At 45.1% G+C, this 24,377-nt stretch overlaps 1 protein-coding gene across 1 annotated transcript; it reads right to left on the bottom strand.

The window, feature by feature from the left end:
* Positions 1 to 7,225: 7,225 nt before the first annotated feature.
* On the bottom strand, positions 7,226 to 11,884 carry Bambi (BMP and activin membrane bound inhibitor). The gene is made up of 3 exons (XM_050152578.1): positions 11,574 to 11,884; positions 8,393 to 8,680; positions 7,226 to 8,007 (listed from the first exon to the last, which is right to left on the bottom strand). Exons 1-3 carry the CDS (start codon positions 11,647 to 11,649, stop codon positions 7,589 to 7,591), a joined length of 783 nt encoding a protein of 260 aa, XP_050008535.1. The 5' UTR covers positions 11,650 to 11,884; the 3' UTR covers positions 7,226 to 7,588.
* Positions 11,885 to 24,377: the final 12,493 nt, after the last annotated feature.

The following is a 24,377-nucleotide window of genomic DNA, read 5'->3' as shown; positions in this document are numbered from 1 at the left end:
AGAAGCTAATTAGCCTAAGGTGATACCCTTAATAACATTCCATGTGTGAATTTGAACCCAGGTCCTTCAGAAACAAAAAAAAAATTGTTTATACCCACAGCAGGTATTTAATCTGTAAAAACAATAGGGTAAACATTTGGACAGTACTTTTGACTAAATGAGGTTCTACCACAGATAATTGAGGTTAGGGCTCCTGGCAGATTCTACTTTAAGCCTAGCAGGAAGGTGCTTTTTCCCAGGACCGGGATAAAGAACAGGCCAAAGAATATAGGCCATCCATAATTTTCTCCCAGCCAAGATATTTATGTGATATTATGTGAAGAGTTATTTTTGTTTTGCTTGTTGTTCAGGTGTGTGTTGCTCTGGTGGCTCCACATGAAGCCAGAGGAGCCTGGAAAGAAGCACAGAGCCTTGCTGTAGGCACATGGCTTTCCGGCAGGATCCCGGACTTTTGTGCAGTGCTGTTCTGCTACCAAAGGCCCCACTTGCCCCTGCGGGAATCCTAGAGACACTAATACATGCCAGGAGAAACGGGAAAGAGCTCCATTAACCTGCTGCTGAGAAAAGGTTGGCTCCTTTGGGACGGATGAATTCAGCTTTTCAGAGCAATCGAGGAACCTCCTTGTTGAACAAACGCCAGCAGCAAACTTCCCAGTCAGAGGAGACTGGCTCCAATGTCCATCCCAGTGTTGAACACAATGCAGTCTCTGGGAGGATTTACCTCACAATCAGGTGTCAGCATGGGGAGTGACCCTTGACAGTGCTCAGTTCCGGAGGATGGAGAGTCACGTCTCCTTCCAGTTTAGGAGGTGCGCGTGAAGATCCCAAGCTGGGCCAGGCTTAAGGTCAACCGTGATAAACGCTAGAGCAGGTCTTACAGAGACAACCTGCTAACTTATGTTCAGGGGGAAGCTTCCATTTTACTAAGTTACTTATTTATTTGGACAGGATGGCATTATAGTAAAGAAATATTTATTTTCTAGTTAGGTGCATGTGCATATTATCGCCCAGAGAAGAGAATGGACCAGTCCCGCCAGGGAGGCTGCGAGTCAGGAAGCCCTGGGGGTTGAAGTAGGCAGTCAGGTTGCAGAGCTCTCAGTGGCTGGTTCTTAACTCTATAGGGCAACTGATGACAACTTTGTGCATAATCCAATTCTCAAAGTAAAATGCAACTCTTTCTTAGTTTAAAGAACATCAGCTGCGTTTCCTTACCTTGGCTTGGAAACTGCACCAAATTTAAAAGACAGGCTGACCCATTTGGCCTTGTGGTAATGTTTCATTGAGTTTTAGATTCATTTAATTTTTTTTTCCTCCCTGACTCCCTTAACTAGCAATTTGTTCTCTTTTAGACATAACACACACACCAAAAAAAAAAAAAAAAAACCTAAAAACTATCATTTTTGCAGTGCTAGAAAGAGAACTCAGCTTGGAGCATGCTCAATTTTGATTTTGCCAGAACTTCACCTCAGCTTGCCAACACAAATTATAACTTTTAAGACAATAGGTCAGGATGAAAACAGAAAGGAAAGGACGGTGGCTTATATTTACTGACAACACAAACCCAATGCCTGATGAGCAATCTTCATGATCTGTCTCTCCTCTTATTCTCTCTCCGGGTTTATAGAAATGTGAAGGTCATTGATCACAGCTGCCTGCTGGTCAAAGGCCAACTTAACCCTTTAATCCAAATGAGAAGCAGCCTCTCTGACCAGGGCAACTATGAATTTAGGTCTCTGGCTATCAAAACCACATTCACTGAATTTAGTAAGAACTGCTCTAACATGGACATCTAACACACATAAAGAAATCGACACACTGCCGTTAGAGATGTGGCGGCTTCCTACCGTCTTATGCGTTCCCTCCAGAGTCCGAGGGGAGGGAGCAGGGATAAAGAGCTTCTAGATTTCTCATGGCCTAACTGCTGAAGCAATTTTTGTTCCATTAGGTTTGTAACATTATCGTCTTTGGAGAGAATTTACACAACGCTTCTCAGTTTATTAATTCATCACATCTAACTTAGTCTTCACATGACCCAAAACAAACCAATTTCCCTCCAGCTCCAGCATCCACTTCTGCAGTCCTTTAAATTTAGTGTAGGACCACAAAGCCTACTTGATTAGCCCTACGAGTTTGTCCTGTGTGTAGTATGATGATCAGCTCATCTTTCCTGAGTTCTTCTCCACAGATTTGGTCCAAAGCAGTCTAGTCCACAATGTGAAGTCGCCCTAGAGGCCATCTAGCCATTGGCTGCTAGTAAAATGGCCCTTCTGGTTGTGCTGAGGAATGCCAAAGCCTCGAGACGGGCTCTAACTGCCTGGCAAAAGCGTCCCCAAGCAGTGCTTACCCATCCCTTCCCAGCTATCCTTTCCATACTTACAGAACAAGAAAACTTTGTAGACACATGCTGCAAATACATCTAACTTATTTTTCTTTACTTTTAAAAATTAATATTATCTTATGTGTATGAGCATTTTGTCTGTGTACCACATGCATGCCTGGTGCCTGTGGAGGCCAAAAGAGGGCGCTAGACTCCCTAGAAACAGAGTTTCAGATCACTGTGAGCTACCATGTGGGTGCTGAGAATCCAACCCAGGTCTTCTGGAAGAGCAGCCAGTGCTCTTAACCACTGAGCCAACTCTCAAGTTCCTGCTTCCAGATTTCTTAAAAAGAAGATCCATTGGAAAATTGCCTTGCTGCAGGAAAGAAAGTCCTATCTAGTTAAATTCCACTTCTCCCTTTTCCAAATTTCTCAAATGAGAAAAGCCAATCACAATGGAAGCTGCACTGTTAACAGATCCAAGAGGACATGTTTAAAGTATAAACCATAGCCCAAATAAAGAAGTGACCATAACTGGAAGAGGTTTACGGCATCCTGGATTCTCAGGTCAATTACCAGCCTTTGTGAGTCTGCAGGCTGACAGAATGAATTGGGTATAGAATATAGAACAGAATTTCATAAAATTGAGTATAGAAAGCAGACTACAGAATGAATTGGGTAGAGGGAATTAGGGTGAGTTGACAGTCCAGCACTTAATTTTTCATTTATGACTGTAACCCAAAGAATAACATACTAGACTAACACCCGTTCCCCGAGAAATTAATAATTCACTTACAAACCCCTGCTCCATGACAAAATTCCAGAACCCAGTACAGCAGCTCCTTGTATTTTGCTGAAAGCACCGATAGGCATGTTTTAACTGATGGTGGTGATTGTACAAAATTAACCCAGCATCCAAGTGCTACTGAGATGTTATCTGCACCTCCCTGACGTTAGCCAGTGTATCTGCAACTCAAAAAGAAAATAGGTGCACGAGATTAAAATACTCTTCTAGTAGGCACACAGTTATCCCCAAAGGACAAAAACTACAGCAGGCTCAAGAAAAGCATACACAGACACAACACAAGTACTAACAATCCAGCGTGTAGTTCACTGAAAAGCTGCCCATCTCAAATCAATTAAAAACAAGCCACCATATAAAACAGTCATTCAGTCCCAAGTTTTAGGAAATGTTAGTTGAAGCCATCTAGTTCATCTGTGTTTTTGTTTTATGGGTTTTTTTGTTTGGTTGGTTGGTTTTGGTTTTTTGTTTATTTGTTTGTTTGACAAGGTCTCATTATATAGCCCTAGCTGACCTCTAGACCGTGTAGACAAGCCAGCTTCAACTCACCTGCCTGCCTCTGCCTCCCAAGAGCTGGGAGTAAAAGAGTGAGTCCAGCATTAACAGTCACTTTCCTTCTTTCTTTTGTTTGTTTGTTGTTTGTTTTGGTTTGGTTTTTGAAAAACTTTTTTCTGCTCCTAGAGATTGAACCCAAGGCCTCATACATATTAGGCAAGTGTTCTACCATTGAGACTGACTCTTCCGTGTCTACTGTGGCTCTTGTTTGTACTTCTTTTTGGTTTTGTTTGTTGGTTTTGATTTGGGTTTTGGTTTTGTTTTATTTGAGACAAGGTCTCTGTTTTGTTTTGTTTTGTTCTGTTCTGTTTTGTTTTGCTTGAGACAGGGTCTCTTTGTGTAGCCCTTGGCTGTCCTGGATCTTGTTATGTAGACCAGGCTCAAACTCATGGAGATTCTCCTGCCACTTCCTCAAGTGCTCAAATTATCTGACAACTTTTATTCTTAACAGAAATAGTTAAGCATCTCCCTGTTACCCCTGAGAGACTGAACAGGGAGCCTGGTACTGTGCTTTTCGTCCTAATCTCTGAAGTTGTATCACTGCCTCCCCCTTCTCCAGGCAACAAAATGAACATCCACCTTGATTCCAGTTTACTGAAGCTCACACAGCTCTCAAGGTTTAAAGCTATTTAGGCTGAGAGGCACAGAAGAGGACCAATTAGACATTCTAAGGGGAAAAAGCTGCCCTGGCCCCAAGAAGGGCCGTGCTACAGCTACGATACTAGATGCCACTGCTTTCAAGCTTTTACCCTATAATCAACCCATATTGAAACCAGATTTCCGGGCGCTTCAGAGAGCTTTGTGATTTTCTGAAGCAGACATGCTTAGTATTTGAGAAGGTCAAACCCCCTGTGGTGCAGTGTTTTTAATAAAATCAGCTCAACAGAAATTAGAGACACACCAGCCAATTTCTAGGAAGCCTCTGAGCCATCCAAAATAAGAAGAGAAAAAACATAAAAGACACAATCATGTATGGATCAATTTCTTTCCAAAGGGGCAGGACTTAGGGGTATAGATACAGAAACATGACAAACTTAGGCCCATTTGCATCTGGTTTGAGCAAATTTCCACTTAGAAAGGAAAATTACTTTGGGGAGTGCTCTGTGTCGTTTTAAACGAGGGCTGTTCTGGGTAGAACATCTTACACAGCCGCCTCAACGTAAGCACAAACCTCTGAGAGAAAAACGACAAGCAGAAAGACCACAGGGCAAGCTGTGGAGAGGGCCAGCCAGTGAAGACATAAACACTGGGTTTGCTCTCAGAAAATGGGGGGTTATGTCATGTGGCTAAAGCTGGGTCCCCAGAAATGTCAGAGGGGTCATGAGTTCCTACCCCACAGAACAGATTGGGGTAGACTCATAAGTACCCCGAAAAAAACAGGAGGTAGGTCAGCAAACACATCACACGTCACTGCACTCAGCTTCCAGTGAACTCTGGCACCAGACAGGCAGACCCGCGCCTTCTGCAGGCCCGCGCGCACAGATGAAGCTCAGGCTTCCTTCGCTGTTTTTTCCTAATATTAGAGCTGCTGAGTTGCTTATTCACTCAGCGTCCCTTGATATCCATGAACTGGGACCGAAGAGAGGAAAATGTGTCACCAGTAGAAAAGATGACTACTTAACACAGCGGTTCTCAGCCTTCTGCTGCACCCCTTTAATACAGCTCCTCTTGTGGGGACCCCACAACCATGAAATTATTTCACTGGTACTTCATTACTGTTATTTTGCTACTGCTATGAACCATAATGTAAATATCTGATATATGACCTCCAAAAGGTCAAGACCCACAGGTTGAGAAGCACTGACTTTAAAAAAAAAAAAAAAAAAATCACTGACCTAAGGCAGGCCTGGCAGTAAGGCACTTGAGAAACTGAGGCAGGATTGTCAAAAAACGGAAGTGCTTGGAGAGGGGGTTCCTGACGCTATGTGATGTGACAAAGGAAGAACAGTGTACGAGGTGCACAAACCTCAGCCTTCAAGCAACAAAGTCACTGCAGCCTGTGCAATGAGAGTAAGGATGGAAAACGCACGGTCTGCCCATTCAGGTCAGCTCTCTTCCCTTCCCAGGTCTGAACGGTGAAGTTCAAGTCTTTGATCCCTTGAAATGACAAACATGGGGAATGAGGATATATATAACTGGATGCACATAAAACCTGAGTATTTTCCGAAAGAATTGTCAGGAGTGTGGCAGAAAGAGCTGTCAACCTCAAAAGGCTAAGGATGCTGCTGTTTATTAAGAGAGGAATTTATTTCAGAGCCTCAACTGCTTGTGCATCTACTGGCAGTAAGATAATCTAAATAGAAACTGGTTATAGTGGCGCACGCCTTTCATCCTGTCCGGCACTTGGGAGGCAAAGACAGGTGGATCTCTGGGAGCTGGAGGACAGCTCTGTCTACACAGTGAATTCCAGGAAAGTCAGGGCTACCTAGTGAGACTTTGTCCTGAGAAAATCTATGAATAAACTAGGTCCTCATTTCTTTGCTAGTCATTTCTGCTCAAATTATTCCATGTACTTGGCACCTCTCTTAAAGAGTCTAAAATTATGTTCATCTTAAGTATCCTAGTGAAAGTATGCAAAAATACAAAGAAAAATCTCATCTTTAAATATGCAGGCTATAGATTCAATTTTAAAAACCCAGGCACACAAAAGAATTGAGAAAAAAACCTGGCAAATTCTCACATTAAAGATAACAAAGACCCATTTTAAGGGAAAGGTCTATTACTAGTAGTACTACTTTTCTGGCTAAAGATCATGCTCTGTCAAGTTCTATTTGGTTATATTAGTTAAATGGTCATTTTGAGGAGGAAACCTAAGAGTTGTGCTATTAAAATGTCAATTTAATGTCATTCACCACTGAAACCCTTCGTTAGGATTAAAAAGACATTTAGAAACAGATACTGTAAGTATAATCATGTTTAAAGACCAGGAGCATTACATAATAAAGTTTGGCTAATTTGGGAGACAAAATATTTAAATTGGTTCGAGACAAAATAAACTGTCAAAGCAGACAGTGGTTAACTTTACTAAAGACATTCTTGAGCTGGGGGAGGTGGACGTAGTGCAAGGTCCTAGCAGAGCGGATTCCTTTTGCTATGGCAACGTCCGCAACTCAAGTCCTATCTGGTCTGGCACAGATAAGTGAAGAATTCTTAGGGCTTGGGTTCTAGCTTAGTGGTAGAATGTGTGCTTAGCACAAACAAAATAAGTTCTTAGATGAAAACTAAAAGCAGGATCATTCTGGAAAACGATGTAGGTGAGACTAGAAAGTGGTCGTTACACAAAGACAATTACAGGCTTGTGTAAGAATGAACAAGATCACAATGAAGCCAAAACCTACATTTGAGAAGTTTGAGTAACAGGTCTCCATTCATATAATGTAACACGTCCTCTCTTACACTTCCAACCCAAACGTACTGTCGGTTGGTTAGTTTCTGTGGTGCTGGGGAAAATCAGACCCAGGGCCTTATCTAGACAAGCATTCTAGCATTGCGTTAGACCCATCAGCCTCCCCACACCCCAATCTAAGTTTATAATTTATGAAAGACACCACTAAGTTTTCGGACAAAAATATATATATTTTAAAAAATCTTTACAATAAATGAAGATGTAGGAGCTTACAGAGAGCACACTATTTCGGTCCGTCGCAGCTCCCTGGGATATAAGGAACCCTGGGAAAGTGTGTGCAGAGTCCTCTCTTTGTTTTTTATAATTTTAAAGCAAATTAATCCATTTGACTGTATTTGAGTTTGTGCAAATAATCCTTCAGAAGAAATACCCAAGATTCTCTTTCAGAGGTCATTTTGTCTCTCCAAGATGACTGAGTGAGTTAACTAGTTTCCAGATAAAAGTGCTCCTGTCCAGCAGAACTCAGAAGGCCTTCAAGGGTTCAGTGTAGAGTTCAGATACGACTGTGTCATACGAATTCCAGCTTCCCATGACCACTGTACATGCCCCAGTGCACGAGGGACAAAATCTTCTCATTACTGAGCTCTGCTTGCCTCATTTTGTCACAGGTCAGACAACAGTTCTCCTGCCCACTGACGGGCACCATGCACTCCAAGTCCAACTTGGCAACCTGCCCCTTCTTGGAATGGTGTCCATGAAAGCTGTAGTGCAAACGAGAGAGCATCTGCTGCCGCTGATCCTGCAGTCTCTTGTTCTCACTTCGGAGCATTCGCAAGGCCAACATGATGAGCAACACTAAGATCAGTCCGCCGGCGATGGGGACCGCTATCACAGCTGCGCGGAACCACAGTTCTTTGGAGGAAGTCAGCTCCTGCACCTTAGTGATGAGGTTTCTGCTACTGTCGTGCTGGTACCGGTTTCCTTGTCCTAAGGGAGTACAGAGAAACAAGCATGAACACACAACTACTTCTCATAGGAAAGCCCATTTAAAAGGCATTTCAAGAAATGACATGTTACAAAGTATCCAAAGATGCTTACAAATGCATCTGTTCACAGGCTGTCATTACTTGAATGTAATGGTCTTTTAATGTCCTCACAATGTTGAAATAACAGGCACAGCCTATTATGCAGAGACATCTAATGCTCAGGCAGACATAAAAGCCACTCCGCTAGAGATGGCCTCTGCATCCAGCCTTGCTCTCCCTCTGTCTCTAATTACATTAACAACAAAATCAATGACAGACACACAAACTCGCTGCTGTCACAGGCCTACAGATCAGGCGGGCCCTCGGGTTGAACAGCTTGGACCTACCTGAGGCTTCGCTCTTGGGAGGAGAGAGGACGTCGTGCAGCCCTCGGTAATTGCACATGTCTTCGTGACAGCATTCCAACGTGGGCATGGCGGGGCCAGAGTGGTTTTGGGCCTGCTTGGCTCGGCAGATGTCTGCTGTGCTTGCAAGGGAGTCCAGGCAGCCGTGAGTGAGTGGAGAATTGGTGTTCTGAGGGTCAAGGAGTCTGGAGAAGCAAGCGCTCAGCTCAGACTTACACATGTAACCCGTTGCCACACAGTGAGCAGCGTCACAGTAGCACCGGATCTCTCCTGAAAACAAAGAAACTACGTAAGCACCAGCTGAACCCCGAACTCAAGGGCACTTATGGCCACGAGGACAGAAATGCTCCCAAAACAGGATGTCCTAAATGGTAGGAATATGAGAGCCAACAACAGATTTCTGATGAGTTAAGAGTAATGACATATGCTGTGGTTTGAAGGCAAAGAGTCTTTGCTATATTATCTTTTGTTATAAGGTAGACTCATGTTATTTATACATTCTTATGTTATACAACCACACAACATAAAAACATCAGGCTTTGGGGTTTTGTCTATATAAATATTTGATCGGAACTACTGAATTGTTTGGCATCCCAAAGGACTGAGCCAAGTTTTAAGAGCCTAAGCTGACACCTTATAAAGTTATTAACTAGACACACAACAATCTAGAAACTGCACAGGTCAGGGGGTTTTCAAACTATGAAACTGGGCAGCTATCTGCGATCTCTCTAGAAAAAGGCAAACTTTGCCTATAAAGATCCTTTCATGCAGAGGAGCTTTTAGTCCGAACATTGTAAAACAGGAACTAGGCAGTTTACAATTAGTGGTTTGCTTGCCAAAGTCAATTTCTTTCAGCCCAAATGGAAAGTCATAAAAGTGGGGGATGTAAAACTGCAAGGGTAACTTCACCTCCTCCTCCTCCTCCTCCTCCTCCTCCTCCTCCTCCTCCTCCTCCTCCTCCTCCTCCTCCTCTGCTTTACCTGCAATTTAGCATGTGATCGAGAAGGGGAAAAGTTGAAGCTGAAAATCCTCTGCTGCTTGAAGGAAAAATCCTTAAGGAAACCTCAAATTTTTCTCCAGGAAGTGATTAAAGTTTCCTATATAAAACTCACTTTGTGAGTTGCAAGGCTCTGTCACAATGCAAGATTTCAGACTTGGATGTGGACCTGAAAGTTATCTATCACAAGAAACTGAGATGCCCGACGGGGTAGACGCCCATCCCTGTTGGCTGCCACAGCTCAGGCTACTGTAAACCAAACTAATGCACACACCTCGTCCCAGGTCCCAATCGGAAGATCTGTCTAGTTACTGAAACCTCCACTCTGTCATTCAACACTGAGAGCTGTGGCTTTTCTAAACCAACCCCTAACCTCACTTCTCTTCCTCCTCCTCCTCCTGTGAATGCCGGAGTAAGGTGTCTCATTTAATTATCTGTCCAAATTCCAGGCCACCGCATGGTGTGCTCAGTTTTCACCCAGGCTGCTCACACTTGCCTGGAAGGAAAGCTTGCCAGCCCAAACCTTGCTATCCAGGCTGTGGGTCCAGCCCTCTCCTGCCTCCTCCACTAATTCTGCAGCAATCCCTTTCTGCGTTCTCCTCCTTCCAAGTGCAACCTATTCTTTGCATAAAAGCACACCAGTCCTAGGTGACAATGACTGCATATCCCTGGTCTCACAAATTCTATACAGATTTAAAGCGAAATAAAACAGATTAAAAGTCTACTTTGAGCCTATTAGTCTCAGATTTGATGCTGAAAGGGAAAACCAAATACAAGTAAAATGCCGCCCCAGTGTTTATGAGAGCCTATTTAAAATACTATATTTTCAATGACCTAAAACAGTCTTAATAAAATTCTGACAGGTAACTGGGAAAGTTCTAGGACTTTAAAGAAAAATTGGAGCCACATTTCAACAAGGAGAATGGACTTCTGTGTTACTGTATTAAAACTGTATTTCTGTCATTTCATAAGGGTTCTTCCTGTGGCATGCAAAGGCCAAGAGGGGACTGGTATTTTAAAACAGTGAACAATGCTCTTCTGTTTGGTTACTGTATGTAGTGATTAAACAAAAATGTCTGCTTCAGTCAAGATGGCTACACAGAGGCTGGCTGGCTTCTTTTAAATAGAGCTTTTGAAGTCCACAGCAGTCAGGAATCTCTGATCCCCTAATTATATCATTATCAGGCACATAGTTTCGGTATCTGTGACTTCATGTCAGCCCAGTCCCTCCCTGTTCTGCTTGCCTTTGATAGGGCCAGGAGGCTCCCCTCTGTAGGCTGCAAGGGCTGTTATTTAGAGCTAATTACACCCTTCCTTCCAAAATAAATAAATACTGTAGCACCTCATCCTTGCTGGGTTGGCTTATCCTTTAACCTCAGGCCTGCTACATGGCAATTAGAGAAAAGTGTGTTTGGGGGTGAGGGTCAGAGACTAAATAATGCTTCCCATTAAAAAAAAATGGGTTCGCAGAACAGGAGGCAGAGTCCTGGTGGGAGTGAGGGGAGCCTTGAAATCTAGGAGTTAAGAGAATTTCCATCTAAAAGGTGAGCCCTACTGGAAAGAAAAAAAAAAAACCACTCTCCTTTTTCCAGCAATGTCTGTAAAAACACAGAGTCGGAAAGGGGGTGGATGACAGCGCCTACTCCTCCCAGCTAGTTTAGAGCAGGGGACACACTTCAGCAGCCACCTCAGACTACTACATTCTCAGGGAGACCTCACACTCTTGGTCCACAGATAATGCCTACTCCGAGACATTCAGACACGCGAAGACACACAGGACACTAGCTGGCACTCAGAAAAAAATCAGATGCATGTTCAAGAACACAGACAAAACCAGCTCAGCCACAGACACCGGCAAACTTAAGGACACTGTTAGACACACTCTCAGCCATCTAAAAACACACGGAGACACTTAGTGGCACTTTCAGGTCAGGCACCGAGTAAAACCAGAGACTCCCGTCCGGCCCAGTTGGGATTTGCGTTTTCTTGGGACCGTCCCGCTGGGACGTGAGACCATCGGCATCCGGCCATCCCCAGGTCCCAAAATCTGACAGGCCCGGGACAGTGAGGAAAACCGGCGCAAAGACACAGGCGGGAACCTCGCCGCCGTTCACGAAGCCCGACGGCCAGCCCCGCAGTCCCGGCGCTCAGCCCCGCGGCACCCACCTTTAGTGAGCAGTACGGCCATGGCGCAGAGCTCCAGCTGCAGCCAGATGAAGATGTAGCTGGAGTGGCGATCCATTGACGCCCCGCGCCCCCGTCGCTCCGGGAGCCAGGCGCGGCTGCACTACGACCCCCGGGGCGCGCCGCGCACGAGCCCGGGCGCCGTCAGTGGCGGGGCGGGAGCCGGAGCATGGAGCGGGACCAAGACTTCCAAGGACACGTTCCCGGCCCCGTGCGCTCCCCGGAGGTCTTCCCCTCGCCCCGCCACCCCGTGCACAAGCCACGAGCAGCGGACGCGCGCAGAACAGACCAGCGGCGAGCAGCGACTGCACCGGCCAGCCAGCCCGCGTCCGCGCCGTAAATAGCGCCCGGCGCCGGAGCCGTCCAAGCGTGGCCCCGCCCTATGCCCCACCTCCGCCCTCCGATTGGTCGATGCCTCCAGTCCCGCGGCCTGGCAGCAGGAGGCGGGGCCAGACGCGGGACTGAGCCGACCTGCCTCCGGGCTAACGCTGGCGCCGGCGTCTAGCACTGCGGACCCGGCCGCAGCGCTCCCCCTAGCGGACGTCTGATAATGCAGCCTCGGGGGCGCCGCGGAGCCCCTCTTCTAGGTAGCCTCTGGGTTTCCTACGAGACTCTCCTGCTGCAGTCTCCTGCCAGCTGCCCCCAGCACGTGGCTTCGCTTTTGTCTCACCTGAACCCTGCAAGAGACGCCACATTCTCAGTGGTCATGTACCGGAGTCCCACAGAGAGAGAAGCTACTCCCCGGCTGCCGAGCCCCGACCCCCCCCCCCCCCCCCCCCAGGGATAATGACCCGGAGTCCCGGAGTTCCACAGGGACAATGGCTATGCCCTGGCTTCCGGGGCCGGAAACCCTCAGGAACAGTGGCCATACCCCGGCCACCCAGTCCCGGAGACCCCACCCCCCACCCCCAAGGATTTGTCCTGGCCCGGCCCGCCCGAGCCTGACCGAGGAGGAGTCGAGTGGGGAGCCAGGAAGGGAGCGGCCTGGAGTTGGAAGTCGACTCTCGGCCGGCTCCCTGGCTCCCCGGGGCGCATCTGCCCCGAGCCGGCTGCCTTGTGATCAATAAAGCCCAGACAGACAGACTGTTGATCAGTAGGAGCCGCTGGGTTCTCCCGGGTAGACAGGGGACCGGGAGCCTGCTAGAGACACTTAACGAAAATTAGCAAATCCAAAAGCACCCGGCGCCAGCTAGACGACACTGGCCGAGACTCAATTAACCACCCCCCAAACAATCGCAGGCAAACACACCCGCTGACCTGATCAATATCAGTCCCACAGCGATCTCTTTCCTGAGATACTAAGTCATTTATTAGGGCTTGAGGGGCAGCCGCCCCAACGAACCTAAAATGGAATGGGATGCTTGTTTGCTTGTCTGAAGGGGAAATGGACTTAAGGATTTTATTATCAGAGGGAATGTTCTTTGACGTACCCTCCCCCAAGCAAAAGTAAACTATCTGCAAAATTCACTTTTAGGGTCAGCCAAGATTTACAACGAGGAAAGATAAAAGTCAGGTCATTTAGAATGGGAGGGCAGATGTGAAAACTAAGCTGGGAGGCCGGCCTCTAGCTCAGAGTCGCTGGCCTAGCACTTGAGGCCCTGGGTTCCAGGCCAGCACAGCACAGCAAACAAACACTTAAGGAGAAACTCTTGTGGACTGAAAATCTAGGAGGAGCCTTCTAAACACCTAACGGAGAAAATTTGCTGGAAGTCTTCAGAGACAGAGGAAGTTAATGAAGCTACCTTCAAAAAAAAAGTTTTGTGTAGAAAAAGTAAATAATCCAAAAATCTTATACTTTGCTAGGTCAAAATTGCAATTTAAACAGAGGGAGGGAAGCTCATACTTATAATCGCAGCATCACTTAGGAGGCTCTTGGGTGGCTAAAGCTGGAGAATTGGCAAGAGTCGGAGCCCAGCCACCAGTTATGTAGTGAGTTCCCTATCAGCCTGGGCTACAAACTAACCCAACTCAAAACAAAACACCAGATAAAATTATTTAAATATAAAGAGGGAAGGAAATTAATTGTCAGATGCACCCTATAATCACACGGTTTGGAAGGTGGAGGCAGGAGACTTGCAGGTTTGAGGACAGCCTTTACTACAATCAAGACGATGTCTCAATATACACACACACACAAAATGGGGATGGTGGTACAAGCTCAGCAGAGGTCTTCGGAGAAAACTAAGCAGATAGGGCACCCAGTAAACAGCAGGTCTTTCTGTAGGGACATCTGACAGCCCCCAGGAAGAGAATATCATCAGTATTTCCTGGCTATTCTTGACCATTATAACTTCAGGGAGTTAATCTAAGGGCCCTGTGAACCATATGTTCAGGTAATGGCACACTCTTTTAACCTGGGCAAGTCAATCATTTGCTAAAAGGAATCTTTTCAAGCAGACTCATTCAGCCACTTCAGAGTTCCCACCAGTAGGCTAGACTCACACAATGTCCAGAATCACAAAGGTTTGGACATCCGGACAATGTGTCACAAGTCAAATAGTGGCTCAGAATTGTGTGCCTGATATTATGGAGCAGCCCAAGAAGGTCCAGGGATGATCTGCTGAAAGCAGTGACCTCCAGGTTGGCTCCTCCTGAGGAAAGACTAGTGGAGGAAGATCTCTTCAAGTACACAGGACCACAGAAATTTAAGGATGAAATGAGTTCATTGTGGAGGAAGACAGGGGTGGTAAAGGAAGGATGGGTAGATGGGATTGCTGGCAATTCTTTGTGTCTGGGATGAAATATGGAGCAAGGGACAGACTAAAACCTACTGAGGACTAATTCTATTTACCTTTGATACAGGTAATACTTCATCAATTGAAGCCGATCTAAGGAAGTGTGTAAGTGAACACTAGGTTGTAGTAGACACTTCCTGTGTCCCAGCTTGTTTCAGTTAGTGTCCCCTTTCACACTGGGAGGGACAGCAGGACCAGCCTAGGAGACACTGCCTTCTTGCAATGACCAGTCACACAACCTGCAACCTAATTAGGCTTTTTCCTCTGGACAAACATGCTGGCCAAGCTCCGGAGACTATTTCAAGAAAGATATGTAAAAGTAGAGATGAGGGGACAGCTGGAGTCTATCTGCCTGCAGAGAAACAGCAAATGAGGAAGATTGTGCCCATAAATCCCAATGGGTTATCAATTGCTTGTCTCGTGTGTGTGTGTGTGTGTGTGTGTGTGTGTGTGTGTGTGTGTGGAGAGAGAGAGAGAGAGAGAGAGAGAGAGAGAGAGAGAGAGAGAGAGAGAGAGAGCTGCTGAGCTAATGTGCCATAGGGCAAGTACACATGTCAGTTTTTCCCTTCCATCCGGTTTGATGTTTGCTCTGGCTTGGCCAGTGCTGGCCGGTCTCTGAGCTTCTTAGGAGTCTCCTCATGTGGGAGTCGAGAGCATAGGAGGCCAAAGGAGGAGGGTTCCAGTCCTTTACTCAGATAACATGTTTGCTACCACACCTGGTTTTTCTGTGGTTCTGGGCACAGATCTTAGACGCTCTCTTGTTGTCAAGCACTTTACCTCCTGAACTGTCTTTACTCAGCACTAAACCTGTCTTTACCCTTTGACCTTAATGCTAACTCAGGACTCTTATTGTTGAAACAGTATCTCGTGTAGCTCAGGCCGGCCCTGAACTTGTTATGTGGTCAAGGATATCCTTGAACTCGTGATTCTCTTGCTCCCACCTCCTAAGAGCAGAGATTGCATTTGTGACTCATCGAGTCTAAGAAATTCAAGAGTGTTAGAAGTCCCTTCATCCCTCATCCCTCCCCACTTTCTTCATTTTGGAAAGTATGGAATTGTTGTATGCCCCAGGCTGGCCTTGAACTAGAGCCCTCTCTCCTCAGCCTCCTAAGTGCTAGGATTAGAGGTGTGCACTACCACAGCCTGCTTTAGAAAACACTTATTTTATCTTTTGATTTCTGTGATGTGGGGACCAAGCTGCTTTGCTCACGCTAAGCAGCTGCCCTTCCTCTGAGCTGCACCCCCAGTCCGTGAAACTCTCTTCCATTTGCACCTCTTCCATGGCGCATCAAAGGACCCCTCCAAAACACGTGCACTCATCAGATTCCTATTTGCCTTTAGGCATTACATATTTGTTAATTTTATTAACATCTACATTTTAAAGTTTATATTTACATATTGGTTCAAATATAATTCAGAATAAGAACTTGCGATTCATTCCTCAGACCATAACTTCAACTGTTTTTATCGTTATTGCTATGGTCAAACTTCTTAAGTGGCTAAAAATTAGTTTTAAGAAAAATAAGCTTGGACTTCAGTGGGCTTTTTAACTGAGTGAATGAGAGTGTTTGAATCAATGAGGAAAGTCAAAATTGGGTTAGAGATAATATGTCAATCAATAGTCAAGAGTATAGACAACAATTTTAATTCAATTTAAGATGTTTAAGGAAAATTGCTTCTCTACAGAAGTTTGTCTGTGCTCTGTGCAGGACTTGCTTAAGTATTTTCCTATGTTCAGCTTCCTCCTTCTGTGCAAACAGCTACGGAGCTCACTGTTTCCCACATACGAACAGCTCCGACAGTAGAGATGAGCCTACCACTTCGTCTGCTATATAGTTTTCTGCCTACCAACAATCCAATTTCAATTCCCAAAAGTAGCTTGATTTTTTTTAAATAAAAAAAAATCACTTTCTTTCCATAAAAATAAGGAGTTCGGATCTGAAAAATTGCTTTCAGGAGACTAAGGTCAAAGGTAAGAGATTAGTTCAGATGAAGGAACAGTTATGAGGTTAGGGAATTTTAGCTGTCTGTTTCATTTGGGGTTTTCATTTTTCTTCCCATTATGGAAAAAGAGATAAAGGGGCAGACGCCTGCAGAAAGCTGGTTGCAAAGTCTGGGTGGTAATATGATAAGACATAGGAAGAAAGTCAGAGACTGAAACTCAATTTACATTCCAGTATGTTCTTACAGGATCAAGAAATGCTTGGGGGTCTTACAAAAGTGAGTCATTACTGCATTAAGGGTTTTTTTTTTTTAAGTAAATAACCAAACAAGACAGATTATTACAGTTGTGGTCCAGTGAAATCTTTCCTGAAGATCACTGGGAATCCGACAATGCGCATTATCCCATCAAACAGTATCAACTGTACTGAGTTCTCCTTAGTCTCCACACACGCCTGTGTTCTATCGGGTTATAGAAAGTTCGCCTCCCATCCACCAACCAAGATAAAGACCTCTCAGAAAATATCCAGTGGCCAAATGGCTTGACCTACCTGATGTCAAATAATGAATTCAAATCTGTTTTTGTTTAAAACACTGAATCAATGCCTTACAGTTGAGAAATCACCTTGAATCATTTTCTAATCAATGGAGAACTACCATGGACCTATCTATTCCAACCCGTTAGTGGGTAACGCTTTTTTTTTTTTTAGGATTAAAATGCATTCATGTATAAGCCAATGAAATCTGAGAACTTTGATATTTTCATGAGCTAGCAAACATTTAGATCCTTGCTAACATCAGATGAAAACTTGACATTATTTCCTTTTCCCACTCTGCTGCCTCTTCAGGCCTGTCTTTGATGGCCCCATCCGACTTCTTCCAAGCCTCTATACTACAAACTGGAATCTCCCTGACATGAGAAATTGGGGCCTTTTGCAGTGGAACTTTGCAAATCTATTTTGTGTTTTGCACAGTATGTTTTAGATTATTTTTTTAATTGGTAGGCAAAATTGCATATATTCATGGTATGTAGCATAATAGTTTAAAGTATATATATTCTGGAATAGCTAATTCTAGCTAATTAACAAACAGGTCACCTCACGTAATTATCATTTTCGTGATGACAACACTTAATTTCTACTCTCTGCATCTGTAATGACTACAGTGTATTGTTACAGCTGCCGCACTGTACAATCCACCTCTTCAGCTTGTTTAGCCTATCTGCGTTGGCACCCTCTGATCAAGACCTCCCAGCTTCCCTTCCTTCTAGCCATTCCAGTCTATGACAAGCATGGCTCTACTTTTAATTTTTTTGTCTTTAAAATGTTTTCTTCATTACATTATATTTATTTATGTGAGATCAGAGGACAACTGATGAGAACTGACTTTCTCCTTTTACACTGTGGTTCCTGGGAATTTAATTTAAGCCATCAGACATGGAACCATCTTGCCAACCCCTCCATTTTATATTTCTTACCAAACTGATGTTTTTGTAATACTCATATGAGCCTATTAGTATTTGTCTTTCCACACCTGGTTTATTTTGTTTAACATCCGTGTTACCATAGGATTCCTTTAGCATTGAATGGTATTCATTTATATATAGGTACATAAATATATATAATATATGAATGTATATAATATCTTCTTCACTAATTCATTGATGTACACTTGGGCTACAATAAACATGGGATACAGATCTCTCTTTGCAGAGAGAAATTGTTTTGATTTCATATTCTTTGCGTGTGCATTGGGGTTTCAGAGAATACAGGGGCACTTTTTATTATTTTTAATAATATTACATTATTAAATATGGGTGCACATGAGTAAAGGTATCCAGAGAGGACAGAGGTGTCAGAACACCCTGGAGCTGGTGTCACAAGCAATTGTGAACCACTGATGTAGGCACTGGGAATCAAACTCAGAGCCTTTCCTCTGAAAGAGCAGTACATGCTCTATATCACTGAGTTTTCTTTTCAATCCAATAATTTGGGGTGGGGGGTCTGGGTCTTACTACATAGCCTTGGCTGGCTTTTACTATGTATACCAGATTGGTCTTGAATCCACGAGATCTGCCTGTCTCTGCTTCCCAAGTGCAGGAATTATCAGTGTGCACCAACACACCCAGCCTCCAGCAACACATTTTTAATACTTTGAGGAACTTCCAATGATGCTGTCTTCCATGGTAATGCTCATTGACCTTCCCACCAGCCATGTATGGGAAATCTTGCTCTATCTACACGTTAGCCAATGCTTGATGGCCTTTATTCTTTCATTAATAGCCAGTTCACAGAATGAACAGTCTATGGTTTTTAGTTGTGTTTCCCTGATTGGTGACATGGAGTCAGCCTTCATTATACCTGTTGGTCATTTGTTTGTCTTTCTTTTCTTTTTTAGGCTGGAATATCACAATGTTGACTAGTTGGCCTTAAACTCCTGAGCACAAATGATCTTCTTGCGTCAGCCTCCCAAGTAGCTGTAGACCAAGCTATCCTTGAACTCACAGAGATCAGCCTCCTGCTTCCCAACTACTGGAATTAAAGGCATGCATCACCGCATCCCAGCTTTGTGTATACAAGTTTATCATTTAAGTGTATGCCATCATTTAATATATAATAAATAATAAGTAAATAAGTAATATAACCAGGTGATGATGCAGAACTTTCCAGAGTCCACTTTGGACTTGTGACCTATCTGCACTAACAGTGAACTCCAAGGCCCTGTCTTTTTAGTTGGTTAGGGTAACTAAAAGTGCTTTTTGTCTGTTTTCTGAGACAGATGAGTATTTGGAGTGAAACTCTCCCTGGATTTTCCCACAGGTGCAGTGTGTGTTTATGGGATGCTGGGAGGGTGAGGTGCCTGTGTGTCAGTGAGCAGACGCGCTGCCTGCCAGTCTGTGGATAACACAGGAGCAAATGCACCAACTTTTCAGTCAGTTGCCTCTTCAGGTTCCATCCTTTGTGTCCCGCCCTGTACCACTTAGCCGGAGCTCATAAACGCTCAGGAGCATAAAAGACTTCTCTGAAGAAGTCCACACAGTTACCCAACTTCCTTTTTCATTTGGCTCTTCAAAGAGATTATAAAGCCCTTCATGATAAGCAAACATATCTATCCGGCTGGAACTCAGCTCATTGGTAGAGCACTTGCCTCATACAAAACGTGTCCCCTCCCAGTTCGATGGTTAGCAGCCCCCCCTCAAATGTATTTCCACCTCCTTTCTATTCCTGTTAATGTTTCCACACTGTAATCCTGCATACATTTTGCTCTGAATGAATTACTATTGGTGGCAGACTTTTGAACAGAATAGCCGTCTAGGTTCGGTGTGGGGAAGGGTGCAAAGCAAAAGTCCTTCTCTGTGCCTCAGATTCCTCTCCCATTAAATGAGGAGACCAGCAGTGGTAGGCAGTCCTGCCCCATCCCGCCGCCCTGCAATTCCCGATAGTGCAGATTCAGATACTAGTGTAGTTTATATTATCTGCAAAAATCCCATAGAAAGCGAAGGATATTTTCCTAGAAACAAAGTCTTTGCTCAAAGCAATGTCTAATTGTCTGAATGCATCGATGATGGCTTGGGGACTTCACAGATGGATTTAGGATATTCTCCTCCCTTGAGCTGAAGATTTGAAGTGTGAACAATGCCACTGCCAATCCAGCCTCCAGCTGGGGCAGCGTGATGGTATCTCTAAAGGGCATGAGTCTTGCCAAGGAAGATTTGCTTCCACAGCTGGTAGCAGTCCAAGAATCAGGCAAGACAAATTGGTCAGCTAACTTACCATTATGCAAGAAGCTTAGCTCCTCACAGGCATCTGTAATTCATGCCTCTCTCCCACCTGTAGCAGGGAGCCTTGGAACACCCACAGCCCATTCTATGACTTGTGTTTTTAAAGAAGTCTTGTGCTGCTTCTTCACTATCAGAGTATTACACAATAGAGTCACAATTAACTGAGAACATACTTGCATGAACATGTCCTGTATTTTTTTTTCTTTCTGAAAAAAAAAAAAATCTGTGGTCTCATGTAGCCCAGGCTGGCCTGAACTCAATATGTAGCCAAAAATGATGACCATGAACTTCTCTCTCACCTGCCTCCACATCCAAGTGGGATTATAGGCTTGTGTTGTTTTACATGGTGTTGAGATCAAAGCCCCCAACATGCTAGGCAAGTCCTCTACTGTCTGAACTCCAGCCCCAGCCTCCAGTCATCAAAACTAGTGAGGAGAGTCATGCCCTCAAATTGCTTATAATCCACCTGCCTTATCTTCAGGGGCTGCCAATTTTATTATATTTTAAAATTCTTAGCTATTGCTATTCTTTGATGCCTTGGGATGATCAAACTCAGGGCATCTCACAGACTAGGAAGCCTTTTACCACTGAGCTACGTGGCCAGCCCCAGACTGCCAGGGAGGGAGCACCTGATATTCTTTTTTTCTTAGCCTTCAGTCATGAGGGCTAAATATCCAGTTTTTCCTGGAACTAGCCCTTCTAAGTGCAAACAGCACTGGGGGAAAGATCTGTGGTTTGAGATATTATCAGAGGTTATAGGTCAGAGTCCAGCTCCAGCCAGGACATAGAGAAGGAAATAAAGGTTTGGAAGAGTTAAGAGAGTGATGAGTATACATTAAGAGAACTGACTCCAGGTCTCTCTCTCTCTCTCTCTCTCTCTCTCTCTCTCTCTCTCTCTCTCTCTCTCTCTCTCTCTCTCTCTCTCTCTCTCTCTCCCTGTGTGTCTGTGTGTCTGTGTGTGTGTGGCTCATTCATTCTCTCTGTGTATGTGTGTCTCATAGCTGGTTTCTGTATTGGAATGCAAGAAAGGAACTGTAGATATTAATTGTAAAATAAATGCTTACGTGGTGTATCTATAAGTTTTCACTGAAAATGCGAAAAGTAGCAGCCACAGCGTGTTTAATCCAGTCACCACCAGATTACAGACAAACAGACCCCACCATATCCAAGAAGACAAAAGACGAGGGCCCAGCGAGCTGGGAGACAGATGCTCAACCTCCAGCAGTGAGCAAGGAAGTGAGGGACGGAGACGTGGCCAGCTCCCTGGGGGGAATGCGCACGCTGGAGAGCACCAATTATCATAATTGAAGGTAATGGTGCCGAGGCGCCAAGGAGCGCCGCTCTGTTTTACTTCACTCAACCCGACCCAGACGCCGGGCTCGGCTCCTCCCCAGCCGAGCACTCGCCCTCGGGGACTTTTCGGGCTCGGTCCCACCTAGGCTGCGACGCCCAGACCCAGCCGCCCTCAAGTTCAGGTGCACACCTCCCGCGTTCCGGCCAGTGCTCCCGCCTGCCTCTCTACCCACTAAAAGAACGAACAATCCAGATAGAACTAGGACAGATGCTTTGTTCAGGACAGATGTTTTCCAACTCATTCAAGAATTTAAGCCATCCCTATCCAGAACTTATAAAAACAAACAAACAAAAACTAAGCAACTAAAGCCAACAGCATTTTGGTCCCAAACGGTGCCGATTCCCAGCCCTTCCCCTCCCAAGTCTGAGAACTGACAGCATTTGACTGGGAAGCTGTGGTTCAGCTTTCCACACTCCGCACAGGTTTCCCTCACCACAACTCAGAGATTCACAGTGGGGGACGCGAGCATAGGGTCTCACACAGGCTAGGCTAGCCCTGTACCGTGAGCTACACCTCCAATCCTAAGGGATTTGAGAAGAGGTTTCAAAAACAGCTCAGAAACGCAGGGTGGAAGTGTGGTGGGCCTGGACAGCTCTATTGAACTTTTGTTTTTCTCCAAGATGGAATACCTGAAATTTCAATTTCAAGGAGTCTGAAGAGACAGAGCAGCAATTTTCCTGGCATTCTGGGTTCAGAGATAAGCAGAGTGAGGCATATTTGTTCTTGTTTTGTTTTGTTTTTACCAGGTTTTTTTTTATTATTATTACCTGCTTAAAAGATTGATTGGTTGATTGGTTGGTTGACTGACTGATTTCTAATTACAAAAATAACACATCGCCGTAGGCAACTTGGAAAATTCAAGCAAATAAATAGAGAACTCTTGCTACAGTCGGGCACAAGCTCTTAGACAAGCTGCAGTTCCGGGGACCCATCAATCACAGTACGGAAGTGGTGGGATGGCGGGGTGGGGCAGTGTTAGCGTGGGGCTCAACTACAGACACACCTGCGACTTTAGGCAAACATCACAACCCTCTCTAGACTTCTGCCTGTCTTTGTGGGGAAGTGTGTGGGGATGTGTTTTGCCCGCATGTGTACATAAACTATGTGCTTGCCTGGTGCCCGCAAAGGCCAGAAGGGGATGCTGGATACCCTAGAACTAGAGTTACAGAGGGTTGTGACTAGAGGACACAGGTTGGGATCTAGGCGTGGAGAACTGGCCCTTTGGAAGAACAGCCAATGCTCTTGACTGGCTCAAAGGCGTCCTCCAGCCAGTCCGCTGATGACCCGAGCTCTACCCCTGGACCCACACAGTAGGAGAATAAAACAAATTCTTGAAACTTGTTCTCTGAGTTCCACACAACTGTGATGTGCACCCACCCACCCATGCACATATAAGAAATAAATTATATGTAATTTTAGAAGATCTTTGAGAAAATAGAGTAATGAATTTGGTAGAGGCATTTAATACTCCATCCAAACAACACACAGGAAGGAAAAGACTTCAGGAAGAGAAAGAAGTTATTTATGTACTGTAAGGGGCACACGAACCAGTGGGTACCAGGTAAGAGGACTTAGGTGGGCCTAAAGTAAAGACGACAGTGGGGTGTGTGCAGTGTACATTACATAATTCAATGAAAAGGTCCTTGTGCAACACAATATCACATACAACAAATATGCACAATGGGGACAGAAGAAAAGAAAGAACTTCCCAGAAACTAGTGCTGTCTGAGGAGAGAGGTAGCCTGAGAGGCAAGGACTCCCAAGTGACCAGTAAGTCCAGGGAAGGATGCACGGAGTAATTATAACTTTCCAAATCTCTTTCAACATCATGGTGCAGTGATTACAGCTACAGCATCTAGTAATCATTGCTTTTACTGCAGATGACAGTGCCGGGTCATTTTTTGAACAACGAACAGTGTTGGGCGGGAAACTCATCCACGGTGGAAGAACCAAGTGTCACTCCCCCGAGCTACTCAAGATCAGACTCAAGATCAGGGTAGTTTTCCACTCAGAAAGGACCGTGCAGTCTGTGGCTGGGGCTGTTAAGAGACACCCCAGCGTCTAACCCACAAAGGAAGCATGCAAGGGCGTTTCTCAGACTGTGGCCCCATCCTCATTCTCCTAAGTCGAGCTCATTGGTATCTAATTTCAGGCAGGGCTACAGAGAGCCTATGAGTTGCCTTTAGACTGTCGAGATCCACGATCCCAAGAAAACTTGGAGACACTCTGGAAATTGATGTGGAGTCTCCAAACCTATACTGCGTGAGGCATGTGCACGCGTGTCCACGACCCCCAGTCAGGTGTCTAAAAGACGCTTTTTCTCATCCACCCTTTTCTGCGTTACCTATGGAATACTGACAAATTCTGCATGGCAGGTTCTGCCTCCCTTCCTCCTGAGTTATTTCACACCCAGAGCTCCAGGCAGAAACAGCAGCAGAAGACAATCTAGTGAGTCTGTTTTATTGTATTCCAGTGCCGGGGATGGAACCCAGGGTCCTGGGCTTGTGGACAGGAGTTTTACAAAGCAGAGCTGGAGTTTGCTCTCTTCTTCTTGCTAATAAGCACATTGAGAGGCCCCCAGAACCAGACCTCCAGAGGCAGGAACAGAATAACTGTAGCAAACAGTCAAGCTGCTTTTATCTCCTAAAAACACTGTCTGCCACTGCCCCCTCCACCCCCTTTGGGACAAAACCAGCAGCTCTGGTACCAGGGGTTTTGTGTCAGGTCATCTGATCCTCTTTTGTTGCATCTCTGAATTCTTACCAGTCCATAATTCAAACTGGGTGTGTGAGCCTGCAGTTCCAGCACTTGGGAGACAGAAGCAGGAGGACCACAGGTTTAAAACCAGATTGGACTTACATAGATAAACCATATCACAAGAAAACCAAAGCAGACAGTGGGGACATCTTTCAATTTATTTAAAATAAAGTGTTTCTCCTCTGAAGAATAATCATACCCCAAGCTCCCTACAAGGT

Source organism: Alexandromys fortis, unplaced genomic scaffold (assembly GCF_014885135.2).
Source record: "Alexandromys fortis isolate MF-2015 unplaced genomic scaffold, M_Fortis_MF-2015_v1.1 scaffold_54, whole genome shotgun sequence".
Lineage (NCBI taxonomy): Eukaryota > Metazoa > Chordata > Mammalia > Rodentia > Cricetidae > Alexandromys > Alexandromys fortis.
The sequence above is the reverse complement of the archived record's forward strand: the minus strand, read 5'-3'. Positions and strand labels throughout refer to the sequence as shown.

Coding starts and splice junctions, on each gene's coding strand:
- Bambi (XM_050152578.1), bottom strand. CDS start 11,649: ATGGATCGCCACTCCAGCTACATCTTCATCTGGCTGCAGCTGGAGCTC. Junction 8,681..11,573: donor GGCCGTACTGCTCACTAAAG/GTGGGTGCCGCG, acceptor CTTTGTTTTCAG/GAGAGATCCGGTGCTACTGT. Junction 8,008..8,392: donor TCCCAAGAGCGAAGCCTCAG/GTAGGTCCAAGC, acceptor GTACTCCCTTAG/GACAAGGAAACCGGTACCAG.